This window comes from Alosa sapidissima, chromosome 3 (genome assembly GCF_018492685.1).
Source record: "Alosa sapidissima isolate fAloSap1 chromosome 3, fAloSap1.pri, whole genome shotgun sequence".
NCBI classification, from domain to species: domain Eukaryota; kingdom Metazoa; phylum Chordata; class Actinopteri; order Clupeiformes; family Clupeidae; genus Alosa; species Alosa sapidissima.
In genome coordinates this window covers 5424854-5439714 of record NC_055959.1, presented here as the reverse complement: position 1 = coordinate 5439714, position 14861 = coordinate 5424854, and the positions used below count along the sequence as shown (strand labels likewise).

At 45.5% G+C, this 14861-nt stretch overlaps 1 protein-coding gene across 1 annotated transcript in view; it reads right to left on the bottom strand.

Annotated features, from left to right (window-relative positions):
- Positions 1 to 9815, bottom strand: part of rapgefl1 (Rap guanine nucleotide exchange factor (GEF)-like 1) — a 39174-nt gene extending 29359 nt beyond the window's left edge. Inside the window, 1 exon segment of the mRNA XM_042085164.1 lies at positions 8580 to 9815. Within this exon segment, the coding sequence (XP_041941098.1) occupies positions 8580 to 8967 (388 nt within the window). The 5' untranslated portion in view covers positions 8968 to 9815.
- Positions 9816 to 14861: the final 5046 nt, after the last annotated feature.

Here is a 14861-nt window from a genome sequence, read left to right as displayed (position 1 = left end):
TGCGAGAGAGAGAGAGAGAGAGAGAGAGTCCAGCAGCTGTGTCTTTGTGGTGAAAGTAGATCGAAATCAGTCCGAGATGGAAAAATGAAGATTGAGTTTATGCATGAGCTATAAGCTTTCTCTGGATGCAAAACACACACACACACACACACACACACACACACACACACACACACAAGGGTGCAGTTATATAAACTGCGACAGACAGCCCGTTGCCATGGCACCCTTATCTCAATTGAACCCCCACCACCCACTCACACTGCCTTCTTTCACACTATATTTCTCTCTTCTGGATTTCTCTCTCTTCTCTCTGGTGAGCTTTGGCAAAAGGCCATCATAGGAAAACAGCAAGAGCATGAGACTTTCTCTCTCTCTCTCTTTTTCTCTCTCTCTCTTTCTTTCTCTCTCTCTTTCTGCCTGTAGCCTTTCGTTCTCTATCTCTGGTTCATCTCCAAGAATCAGCTAGCACTTCAGCTAGACTGTTCACTACATTTCCAGATCAGAAAACATAAAACACACACACACACACACACACACACACACACACACACACACACACACACACACACTCTTCTTCTCACGCAGAACGACCCCGTCAACCACATATAGTTGTTCTGTCTATCACACAGGTAGCCACCCCTGACACTCACACTCAGAAAACTGTGCACACGAACCAAGTACAAGTGCAAGACAAACTCCCGGTATTGCTGCAGCCAATAAGCTCCACACACCCACTCCCTGTGTTGATAAAGTGTCTGCACTAGCCCACTTTCCAGGCTAACCCAATTTAGGGAAACCCCCAGGAGAGCTAGCGCGAGCCGCTTCTAACTTATCACCATCTAACAAGACTCGGACACGGCCACTCAGTCCTCAGGCAGATAGCACACAAAACAGAACAAGGCCCACAAAAACAGGACATGCACCTTATGAGCACAGCATGGAAACACACACACACACACACACACACACACACACAGGAACATGCTCACACAAATAAATCACTTTCTTGCACACACAAACACAGAACACAAAGAAATGTCATGCTGAGAAGCTGATTTTAAATGAGGTTGCACTGTGTGTGTGTATGTGTGTGTGTGTGTGTGTGACTAACAAGCAACCTTTAGTCTTTGGCCGAGATGTTGTCTGATAGCACTGAGACTTAAAGGTTGGCATCGATCCGCTAACAGACCAACACCCTCTTCCATTCTTAAACTGTCAGCCAATCAAAACACACACCTAGTCCTTACAGAGGCCCTGACTGACCACATGCACAGTAAATCAACAGGAAGATACCCTGTGGTTTTCCAACAAGACCATAGCTTGCGCGCACGCACACACACACACACACACTTGAACATATGCATTAAGTGAGGTCCAGGTGTGGCGACTGTAGAAGTGAGACCCATGACTTCTACTACAGCTAGAAACTAGCTGTAACAATATCCTGCCTCTATAGTTATAGTTCAAACACACACACACACACACACACAGTCAGTGTTAATCCTATTATGATTCACACTCATATAATAAGGCCTGTCAATGTCAAACTGTGACAGACACACATTGCACAGTCAGCATGAGTAACTGGTGACATACTGTCTTAAAACTTTAGGAGGGATGAGAGGCTACCAGGTCATCCAAATGAGCAATGCATCAACATATTCACATCGTAACATAAGATGACATGGCCTAGCCAATGCCCACGGCTGACTGTCTTTCCTAGTAAATTACCACATGGACTTTTGAGGAAACAAGGCACAGTGACGTCGACTCAGTTTCTAGCTTTGATTTAATAATAATCTTCATTGTCATCCATCTTATACCTGGGCATATCTATGCTCCGCTGACTAATACTCTAAGCTATTTCTATTTTGCTATTTTCGGTTATCTGATTTTGTTGACAAGTGGTACTTGGAGCCTGGTTAAAGTATCTTTCTGGAGAGGTGTTCTACTGTTCTATGAGCAGACCATACGAGTTTGAAGTACACAAGTACAGAACAGGGGACACCAGACAAGAACAGAGCAGAATAGATTGAGCAGCTCTGTAAATCCTCTCAGGAGTTTCATTTGTTTGTGCAGAAATGAGGGTGTGGGAGAGGAGGAAAAAACATAAAAGAAAAGAGAGAAAAAGAATAGAGGAAAAAAGAAAGGAAAAGGGAGGAGAGAAAGGTTAGGAAGAGGAGAATAGAAGAGAAAAGGACAGGATAGAAGAGAGAAGAAAAGAGAAGTGAAGAGTGACAGTTCGATTCTGAGGAGAAGAGAAGAAAGAAGGAGGGGGAGAAGAGAGGGGAAGAGAGGAAAGCAGGAGGGCGAGAAGAAACAGGAAGAGGAAAGGCTGTTATTACGGCCGTCAGCTCATGGCAGTGAACAGCGCACCGCACCGCTCCACAGCCCAGCGCCATCTGTGCCGGCGTGCCAAATGTGGCAAACTGGCATGGCGGGCCCAGCCAAGGAGCACTCTGGCTGCTGCCATCACATCAAAGGGCCGGCGCCACACAATGCTATTCAGCGCACTGCGCCGGAGGGTGCGCGGACATGCGGGGCATTTTCACAGGGAGCGCTCTGCCCGGGCCGGCGCGATTCGTCTCGATGTCTGGGGGTCCGCCGTGGAGGTGGGGGTGGCGGCAGCAGCTACGACGTCTCTGTCGCTGGTTGACTGCACAGGGCAATGCAGTGTGTTCTCGCTCTGCGCTTCTCTCTTGACAGTTGCTGGATCCCGGGCACGGCTTGTGTTTGATCCCCCCCCCCTTTTGAGTTTTCCTTCTCGCCTCTTTCACTTCTCTCCCTTTCGTACTCGTTGCCATGTGAACAGGTGCCAGGCAGCAGAGCAGCATTTCCCACACAGTTATGTTTGTGCAAGTCAACACACACACACACACACACACAACACACACACACACACACACACAACACACACAACACACACACACACACATCCAAACACATGTATGCATGTGCAAGAACAGTCGTCAGCACCATGTGCATACACAGAGTCAGCAACTCCCATACGCACATACATACACACACACCACACACAAACACAAACTCATAAAAAATGCAATCCAGCAGAACCTCATTTGCATCCACACAGCCAGGAGCTTTCCTCGATCCCCATAAACCTAACCCATACTCTCCTTTTTAGACTTTAAACAACCGCATACACACACTGAAATACAGCCTCTCACAATTGCACATACACAAACAAACACACATAAACACATCAAGAGTCTTTTTCTCTCCTTATATCTGATCCACAAACACACACAAACACAGAAGAGAGAGGGAGAGAAAATGTGGATGAGAGAGAAAGAAAAAAGAGAAGGGAAGAGAAAAAAAGCTAGAGTGTGTATGAGAGAGAGAGACAGAAAAAAGAAAGTGAGAAGGAGAAAAAAGAGAATAGTGCAGAGAAAGAGAGAGAGAAGAGAGAAAGAAAGAGAGAGAGAGGGAAAGAAAAGGAGAAGAGTGCAGAGAGAAAGAGAGAGAGAAAGACAAAGTGCAAAGTACAGCAAAGAGAGAAAGAAGAAGAGAGAGAAAAAGGAAGAAAGAGAGCAGAGCAGAGCAAATAGAGAGAGAGAAAGAGAGAGAGAGAGAGAGAGAGAGAGAGAGAGAGAGAGAGAGAGAGAGAGAGAAGAGAGCCTTGTGGCTCTGTCCTCCACAGAAAAGCACAGGTGTGTGGGCAGCCATGGAGGAGAATGGCGGGGGTGATGGTGTGGTGGTGGTGGTGGTGGTGTAGGGGGGCATTTCTCTGATGGTTATGTAAAGCCATCCAAAGGGAGAGTGAGTGAGTGGGCAGCCATCTCTCCTCTAATCCTTCGCTTTTCACAGAGAAGAAGAAGAGAGGAAGAAGAAAAAGGCTGAACTCATCCCACGCAATCTTGCACTCGCTCGCTTGCTCTTTCGTTCCCTCACACTTGCTCTCTCCATCTCTGCACTTTTCTTTCACCCTCAACTCTATCCAATTCTAGTTTTCTTTGACTATCTCTTTTTCTCTCTCTCTCTCCCTCCATAAGTCGCTTGCCACCAGTTCCTAAGTAGCACACAACAGTCTTACTTTAGTTTCTCACCACACGCAGGATCCGTGGCTTTGCTGTGCAAGCTTTGTGTTTCTAACATGTCTGTGCATGCGCGCACACGTGCACACGCACACACACACACACACGCGCACACACACAAGTGTATGCGGCTGTGCATATCCATGCCTTCACTTGTGCATGCATGTGTGATCAAGGGGTGTGTGTGTGTGTGTGTTTGAGGCTGTGGCAGGGTCTGGCACTGATGTCTGTGCAGCTGCAATGACAATCACTTCAAATGAAGTTCTGAGGAGCAGCTCTGGCTGCTGATGTATTTTTAAATCCTTCTGGTCATGGGGGCTGCAGCAGGGGACCAAAGGAGTGATGGAAGACAGGAGGAGAGGATGAGAAGAGAAGAGAAGAGAAGAGAAGAGAAGAGAAGAGAAGAAAAGAGTGGAAGAGACAAGAGGAGAGGAGAGGAGAGATGGAACAAAGAGTAGTGCAACAGAGAGGAGCAAGTCCGATCACCACTGTGCAGCAGCCTGGACAACCCACAGAAAAGAGTTTGGCTCACATCCATCAATGATGCCTGTAATCCACCACACAAACATCACTCACCTTCCTATTATCACTTGAGTACTCCAATCACCTCAACAGGTGGCCCAACTCTGGCATAGATTTGGGCCGGATCTAGTCAACAGTTACTTTCCATCTGCCTCTTCCTTCCTACCAACTTCCCTTGCTGCATTGTCTAAACTCCCCCTTGATTAAGCCCATCAGAAGCAATCTTGATGCCATTTCAGCTCCACAAATAGCAGCGCACTCTCAGAGAGATGTTGTTGAACATGAGTGATCGGAGCTAGATCTGTTCAAGAGACAGCAGCCAGAATGGGCCTGAGCTTCCATCGTTTTGGCTGATTTCTTTCCCTGCATCCTCTATCAAAGACCATTTCCTTTCCTTCTCATCTTCTCCACTTGTCTCTGCTCCAACAAATCTTTTTTTTTTTTAGTCGCAAAGATGGGAATCAAACCCGGGTCGACCGATAGTCAGTCGGTGACGTTACCTCTGCTCCACCACTACCAAAGATTCTAAATCCAACATTGGCTCTTTCACTTTCATTGAGGGTCTTTCATCTCAGTCACCCTCTCTGTCGGTCTGTCTAGGCTGAGAAGAATAAAACACACACATTTCGCTGTGTGACTAATAAGCAGTGCATTAACGTGGGTGGCTGCTTTACGGTGTCTCTTTGGGGGAGGTCACTTCCCTTCCAGTAACATGGCTGGGTGCTTGCCTGGGAAATGCCTACTCGTGCAAAGACAACAACAAAAATACCCAAACAGCCCTGTGCCCATATCAAGGGCCTTTCCGGAATACTCCTTGCCTCAACACGCCAACCTCTCAGGCCGTACTCACTGCTGGATCAGAAATGAAAGCGCACAGGTAAACATGCTTATGTAACAGCAGGGCGGCAGCCCGGGGGTGAGCTGGCTGATCCACAAGCCATCGCTCTACAGCTCTCATTATCAGCATGGAGCACACACACACACACACAAGAGGCACACATACACACGCACATACATACACACACAAACACACAACCCCCAGAGCTGCAGATGTGCCCACTCGCACGCCACACTGGACAGGTGACTCAGGTGCTGTCATCGCCATGGACACACAGTGTGAGGTCACAAAGAACCTACAGTGTGTTACAAAGGAGGTCGCCAATCAGGAAAGAGATAGGCAGGGCTTATTTTATTTGTATGCGATGAAATGAAAATACAGAATTCAACTTAACAGAGATCAACTTAAATGCCACTGCTTTGTGAGTTGGTCTAAAGACTTTCCGGTTTGACTATTCTATTCATGGAGTTAATGAGATAGGGCAAAGATAACAGTCTCACAAAAGCAGGTATATCTTTAGAAACCTGGAAGCGCAAAAAAACACACCTAAATTTAACAGGTTTGCAAGCCAAGATCAAGATCATTCATTTTAAAGTCACCATTGAGAATGGACACTCTCAATCTTGGATGCGATCTCTGGATAATCCTGGATTAACATCACTTTCTCAAAGAACCCCCTAGGTTTTGCAATGATAAAAGTTTGAGCTCCACCTCAAGGCAAGAACAGCAAGTTGTGTCTTAAAACAGGTTAAGCAGGCAAAAAAGGGCACAGTCTCAGGTTACACCAAGATATTTCACTAACCATCCTTGGCATTAATAGTACTGGCGGCGAACCGTGACCTAAAAGGAACTCGCCTGCATGACACGACTTGTTACTTCTTGAACTATTACGAGAGTCGGGTAGCCTAGAAATCTAGACGCGCCCCTAGCGGCAGCAAATTACATTTGCTGCCAGGGCTAGTCTAGCAACTCTCCGTTGGCTTTGTGAGCTCCAGAAATCGAAACTTAATCAGGACATTGAAATCGTGTATAGAGTCGTTTGGTGGGCTTAACATAATGATTGATGGCAGAGTTGCAACGGTTTGGCTTGAATTCCCTGCTACTTGAAAACAAATATCCTATTGCGTGCAGAGGGAATTTGAAAGACAACTGATTATCCCGCCCCTCGGACTGGGCACTGCGAACGGTGAGTGCCCAGACCCTACATTTTAATGTGGGTCTGGCTCGCCAGGCTAAGAGTCAGGGACAGTCTTTGAGATCTTTTCAATCCTGCAGTCCATCAGACTTGTCAAGCAAGATGTCTGCTGTACAGCATATGATAAAGGGATTCTACATACAAACACAAACCACTGCAGTATCAGGGTCTGTTTCGATGACTTCTTTAGAGAAGCCATATCTTTGGCAAAACAGCTTGATCTTTTTTGCTGTTTCCATGGTTACTGACAAAATTGTCTCATGCCATGCTCCTTCACTGACCATATCTAATAGGAATCAAGGATGGGTTGGACAGTTGTGAAAAAAGCTCATCTTTGACAGAAAAAGGTTTGTGAGGTAGTGTGTTACCCAGAGAGCATTTGACTCTGGCCCCAGGAGCCTAACCTGAAATTCTGGGCTCTGGGCTTGAAAACGCTATCTCTGAAGTCTATCTGAAATGCAAAAGATTTAACTGACTGACATATTGCAAGGCATCTATCCAGTGTTAGGGTCCCCTTAATCTTTCAGAGTACCCCCTGTAGTGATCCGGATGTAGTAGTTCTGAATCCGATCTTCCCATAATAAAATGTTGTGTGGTAGTTAAGTGAACACTGCCATGTTGGCTACCAACCAAACACTAGCCTGGAGAAGAGTCTAAAAGAAAGGTGAAGGCAAAACAATGTCTACTACGGAGAGCAGTCACATGGGCTCTCTCGCTGGTCACAGAAAAAAAAATGATAGGAGGATGGAACACAGCGTGCTTGAGACACGTGAAATGGAGTTGTAAAGGTTAACTTTGATTTTACTTCGACTTCATTTTTGATAGGCCTACCGTATGAAAAAAACGAAGTAGCGATTTCAAATGGTTCCCCATCCACACAGGCAGCCTTGTGCCATAGCCCAAAATATGCGCAGCCAAACACAGATTATACAGCGCCCGTGTGCCAATAGACTCCGAAAATAGCCAGACAATTACAACTACTCATGGGCAATAATCACAATCGTCGAGAGAATGAGACAGATGTGTGGGACTAGGGAGAACATCGTCTTATTGCCAGTAAGCTAGTAAGTAACATTTGATTAAATCCCAACCACTTTGGTGACTGATTAACGTTCCAGTTTGCTCAGTGGTGATGCTCGCAGCTCGCTACAGGCTATATGTTAATAAACCTTAACCATACGTATTCATCTACAAAGTAGCCTGTATATGATACGATATTGCTATGGATTTTGTGACTTCGCTTTTCTGCCAATACAAATCGACTTTGCTTTGCTGTTTTTTTCGTGTGCAGAAATGACCTCGTTTTTCTAAATTAATAAATAAACACACGCGTGCAGTTTGTGTAAACTAGGCTCCTGCAAGGCTGCAGCGCCGCACGAGTGAATGCATAGCCTTAAATGACTGTCAAGTACAATGAAGACCACTTGCATTATTGATTTCTACAGCAGATGCAATATTAAGTCCCAAAATTGCGTGAAAGTCTGCACTGGTGTGTAAATTAACAGCCTTGCTGAGCTCGCATCTTGTATGGAAGAGGAATACAGTGTCAATCTCCATAGGAACCCATTTCGTAACCCATTAATTAAATGGACGTTGGTATGTAACCTTTGCATTACTGTATATGAAGCAAAACAGTGTCCAAAGATCCGAAGTGTCTGTATGAATCCATCAGTGTCCTTTTCACAGAAAAATCGTACATGTATACATACTGCTCACTTTACAAAATATTTCATTTTGTGAGAAATAGCTTAGTGCTGTCAACAGTGATCACGAGTGTAAAATCGGATATAGAATAGTAATGCCCTGTTAATCAATAAAGTACAGGTGCTCCCGCATTATGCATTCAGAACATGCATTTCTCAGAAATAGACTATAATGCACCCGAGAGGATAACCTACGTGGCTTGTGAAAACGGTGAGGGTTCACAGTTGTAACTGTGATGAAGTGTAGGCTACCGACAAGTACAACATACCTGTGCAATTTCCGAAACGTTTCCCCGCCACACTGTCCAGAAGCGCCTGCGCCAGGTTGTCCGGTGTATCCGGGGGCAGCGGGGTCCAATTAGTGTCCAAGCTCGCCTCAGAGCTTTGCTCGTCACTGGACAGAGACGGGCTTCTGATGTCCGCGGTGGCGGAGGGCCAGCATGGGGCCTCCTCTGTATCTGGACTAAACACTTCCCGGGCAGGACCGCTCTCTGGTGAAGTCTCCCTGAAGAATGGTAGGCCCACCACTCGGGACAGGCTGGCACGTCGCCGAGAAGCCCCGGTGCCAGTCGCCTTGTCCCCGAAGCCACCAGCTCGACTAAGCGCAGTGGTCTGTTTTTTCAAAAACTTTTCCAAAGGCTTCATTCCGGCCGGCATTTTGATCGAATACCGCAATAAGGCTTAACAGAACACTAATTAAAGCGAAATGTATAGAGGCTCTACAAGAAATACGCCTGCGCTTCTACATTGTAGCCGATTGGGCTACTTACAGTGTAAAATCGCAATGCTCCGCGTGTGCCAATTGTGTCAAGTAGAACACAAACCCATCAGTCTTTAGGCATAGCAAATACTTAAATGTCCGGTGCTGCGATGTGAATCGCCAGTGACGCCCCTCTTCAAATTATGGTTTGGCGTTTACCGCGTCGCCAGCATTTAGGTTATCGTTCAAATCCAAACCTGCTCCTAAGGCTGCTGCTTGTCCCCACCTCTGCAGTCATGCAGACCTCGTTCATATGCTGTATTTACGATATGAGCGCCCGGATACGAGAGAATAATGGCTTTGCTCAGATGGCCACTGCGCGTAAAAGCAATGCGGCTAAGTAACAACCTTGAACACAACACGATAAATGAATGCGGGAACAAAATATATGAATAACAGCAGGGTTTGTAAACACCGAGCCCAGCGGTAGGTCCACAACTGTGAAAGCCGTTTGCATTGAGATGTAGTCGTTGCTTCAAATGAGTAGTGCTACACGCGTTCACCAAATGTATTTAGTTCGTCGGACAATATCTCTGTTATGATGGCTCCTTATGAAGTCCTCTGGTCAAAGAAACGAGCTGTGTTCCCTTTCTGTGCGCCCGTCGCCTTTGAGCTCGATGGTAGGCAATGAACATTCACGCGCTCGCTCTCTCTCTCACACACATGACTACAGTACACACACCCACCAGGGAGGTGCGAGTGTGTCGAATGTGAGACTGCTGCTTTCGCCTCCCTCTCTCCATCGTTCTGCAGTTGCGCGTTTACTGCTATTCAGCTACTACCGCTTATCTGATAGTAGCCTAGGCCCAGGTAAAACACGTGTGCGTATGAAATTTTTGTTCTCTCACTGTCCACCGCTGAAAAGGGGAGATAAACATTTGTATGTCTGTAAGGTTTAAGCCTGAGTCTTTTGAATCCACTGATTTTAGGATACTTGTTGTTTGTACCAAAGTCCACTAAATGGTGGATGCGTCACGATGTAATTATTATTATTAATAGGTTTGGTACATAGGTACTTTGGTACTCCTTTATTTTAATTATTAACTAGAGCTCATTAGACTTTTGTTTGTAAATTAATGTTTAATGCTCTCTTTAAATATTGATCAATTAATAATTTATTTCACATTCTTTTACTAGACACATTTTATTTTTCTTCCAACCTTTTTTCTAATCAAAAGCATAGCGCTATCCTACTATAGGCCTACTATATAGCTCTCTGGCGTGCAAGTGTAAATAACAGTGTAGCGTGAGGTCTTAACACACCGAACAGACGACATAATGGTAGGTTGTGTTGTTGTCTTCGTCTACGCACCACTGCGTGTCAATGGCACATTACAGGCGACCCATTAATAACTTTGAGCAATGAGGGTAAGAAAGACATATCAACAACAGCTACAAGACGCTCTCTGCCTCTCTGCAACAGCAGGTTATTTATGAAACTGAGCCTGCTCGGGTGTCATGTGTAGTGACAGCCGAAAAATGTTAAGTTGAAAGCGAGCTCAGTGAGGCGAACAGTAAGCAGGTAGCATGTTACACGGGAGCCTAAATATGGGATCTTATTCCTTTCGAGCGTCTTGCACTGTTGCGGAGACAACCGCGTGTGACCAGGTACACTGTCTTAATGATGGAGAAAACAACAGCCTGACAACAACGACGGCATACATAGGGTAAATTCACCATGTTATTAATGTATCAGGTTTACTCTCTCATTGACTTGGACATTTATCTCATTGACTTGAACATTTGTATTTATTTGTTGTCCTCATGGATGATACATATTAGTTACATAGCAACAGAACAATTTCGAACTCATGTTTGGTGTTAAGAGCCAGAGAGTAATCTAAAGACATGAAGAGGATAGAATTTTGAAGCAGTAGGCTATGTGGATTTCTTTTCTTATTTTGTGCCTGAGGGTGAAGAAAAATACCATTTTTCCAGGGTCACCACCTAACAATTTGGCGATACCTAGTAGTATCAATCAGTAATGCACTGGGTGGGGGAGATATTATTGTCATCTCTGATGGGGGGGGGGGGGGGGGGGCACTTTGCAGTTCTATGAACTGTCTCCATGATAATGAGTCCATCTGAGTGTGTGATGTAAGGGAAACTGTATGATGCTGCATCTGCAACAGGGCTGAGGTAACAGTCGCTCACACTTCATCAGAGGTGTGAAAAAGAAACTGTGATGCCACACACAGACAGGCCTCTTAGCGCCTCTATGGCTCACACAGGCCACACGGGTCATGCTGCTATATTAAGAAAGCTGTAGGAAATTGCAACATTGCTGATTTCTCCATGACATATGCTGTCATACACCCCCCCCCCCCTCTCTCTCACACACACCACGCTTTTCTCATGGACTTTAACTCTGCTTTATTAAGTCTCAGATGGGAAGTTTCAATGTGAAAATCCCCTACACTGCCACCACCACCCTCTCTTCTCCTATTTCTTAAGATTATTTTTTTGCCTTCTGTTTCTCTGTGTTGGTGGAGTGTATTTCGTTGAGATGAATTTATAGGAAGTGCCTAAAATATGGGAAGCAGGGGCTCTACCAGACTGACCAGGTCACACACACAGTCACCGTCCACTCCTTGCGGTCACTCACATGGAACATGTTACATGGTCCTCATCCACACCCCTTGTGATTTCATGGCATGTGATTCCCATTTTGTCATAACAACTGTTGCCATGTCATTGCTAGAGAGTTGGTCAACTATTGGGGTCAGTAGTGGGTGCCATTGAGATTTGATGGTTGCCATTGTCCAGGCTCTTGGAGCTGGGATCCAACTCCTGATTATTGGGTCATTGATTCAACATTGAGCTGGTAAAGTTAACTAGTATCAGATGAACACGGTACTGGGGGCAGTAACTTATGACGTTTCCTGCCATATACCCATGAGGTGGCTTATGGTTTTCTCACCCTGAGCTATAAAGGAACTGGTGTATTCATGCAGGTATACCTCAATATTTTTTGACAATCTACTCAAACATTCATCTTAGGCTATTTCTCCTTATTTTGATGAGGGAGCAACACACCTGAGTATTGTGTTGGATGTTGTACATTGACCTTTAAGCTTGTCTCACTCAGCCCACTATCCACTCATAAAGTAGATGTGCTAAGACTGTCACTGAACTAAGCTGTTCCAATGATTCACACAAAAGTATTTTTCTCCAGTAGTCCACCCACAGATATAAAGGGTGGAGGGCCATCTTTATTTAAAGGCAAGGTTTAGTGCATTGTTATAGCTGAGCTGTCATCAGCTTTGGATTGAAAAAAAAAACAAACCAATTTAAAAACCCCTTCAAGTCTGTGCTTTCACTTTTGTTACACAGTAGACAACACCATTTGGAACACTTTCTATCACTTTCCATATGAGTCACCGATGTTTCAGGAAATCGGGCTGTAGAATTTTGAAAACGATTCCCTGAAATTGATAGAGCTACTGAGGCAGTGGTGAGTAGGACCCTGCTGTCACTCAAGCCCCAGTCAGTCAGAGCAGCAGAAGACTCCTCCGTTGAATGAAACCCACACACACACGCACACACACACACGTGGGCTCAGGGCTTCACAATCCACCTTTATTCAGTTGTGACAAAGAACAGTTCTGGCCCTGTCGGATCTCCTGCTTGTAAGGTCGTTAACGGAGCACTCCTACGTCTTTGGCAGGGTGACGCAAAGCCAGTCTTCCCGTGGCACAACTGAACCAAACCGAAGTTGCGCACCAGCCCCGGCAAATACAATGCACACTAATGTCATGTTATCTGTCCTGTGCGACAAGCCGGCGGTTCTATTTAAGGGAAAAAGAGGCGTTCATCACGCGGGAGATAAATGCTACTCAGTCAGTGCACAGTGGCAGCGGGCTTGCATAAGAGCCTGTCATTAAGTTTGCACTGTGTGCTGAAGATGGATGAGAGGGACACAGAGAGGCAGGGTGATCCTCTGTAGGATTACACGTAAATGAACAGGTGTGTTTGTATATCTGTGTGTGTATGTGTGTTAGTCCTCACAGTAGTGTATGTAAAGGTGTGTGTGTGTTTATTGTGTGTTATGTATAAATGTATGTGTGTAATTTTCTACAACATATGGATAGGAGAGGGTGTTAATGTGCATGTGGTGAGTATGTGTGGGGTATTTGTGTATTTGTGTGTGTGTGTCCTCACCACTGTGTCATTCCCAGATGACAAACGAGTCTATGAGCTCAACAGACCCTGGAGGCTGGGGGGGGTACCAAGGCACACATCTGTGATGACTCATTTGGAACAGCCCCCTCCCTCCCCACACGCACACGCACACACGCACACACACACACACACACACACACACCTCATTACAAGATCAACATCGTCCTTATTCCATGTGCAAGCTCCACAAATGTTATTAGCTCATCCACCTACCCAAAACACATGCACACATACACACACTCACGTACGCACACGCGCACGCGCACGCACACACACACACCATTGTCAGTGTTTATGACAAATACATCTCCATAATGACAAATACATTTTCATAGTTCATTTCAAAGCACACAAAATGGGGGTGGTGAACATGGCTGATAGACGTCCCCCATTAGGGTTTAAGGTCACAACTCTATCCTCAGGCCAAACACACACACACACACACACACACACACACACACAACGGTCAGACTTGCATGATATCAAAGCTTGCTTCACAAGACAAAAATCTAAAACTGAAATACACTGTAGTCAGTCATGCACACAAATCCTACTGTGACATGACAAAGACTTACAACCCACAGACACACTTTATACTGTAGAAATGGAAGAAACACACAGACACATTACTCCTCTAAGCACAATGGACAATCAGATATATACACACGTATGTCAAACTGAACCATTTCTCTCTCAATCTCTCTGTCACTCACACACACTCACATACAGACCTATATATATGTATATAGATTCTAACACTCATCAGTCTCACACACACCCCTCATGTAGGTACAATAGACAATCAGACATTTCTCTCCCACACACATACACAAGCAAGCAAATACAGAGACACACAGACACACACCTATACTGAAGACACAATGGACAATCAGACACACACACACAAGGGGCATCAGACTCAGAGCTCCAGACAGAGGGAAGGAGGGGGGAGATGAATGGTGGTGTCCCCCAGTGAGGATAAGGTTGGCTGGGCATGGCTGATCACTCCGCTCCCCTCTACTCTGGCCTTTCTGGGGGATCAGGGGGGGTCTGGGTCGGTTCCAGCCGTAAGCAGATTATCTTAACTCTTCAAACAGATGCTGCGTCAAGAGAGATGATGTATGGCGCTTTCACTGTTGCTAATACACACACACACACACACACACACACACATTTTCTGTATGTGTATGTGTACTCTGCAACACACACAAAGACAAACTGTCTCTTTCACTTTCTGACAGCACAAACAAATACACACACGCCACACTGTCTCTGGAAACACACACACACACACACACACACACAAACATGTTCAAACACTGCAGTATGTGGCTCACTGCAGGATTAAACACAGAGCTCCTTGGTGTTCACAGTTGAGGGGTGCACCACTCATTGTTTCTAATTCCCGGGCAGCTGAGCCCTGTTAGGCTAGATCTGTTTAGGACTCAGTTTGATATAAAAAGGCTCAGGATATTATATCACGGAGTCGCTGTTAAGCCAATATTGCATCACAGTCTAAATGGGATGAGTGATAAATGGATCAATTCATGCCTTTTTAATTTCTTTAGTTAACATGCAGGCGTGGCTGCTGTCAAGGAGGCCCAAACAG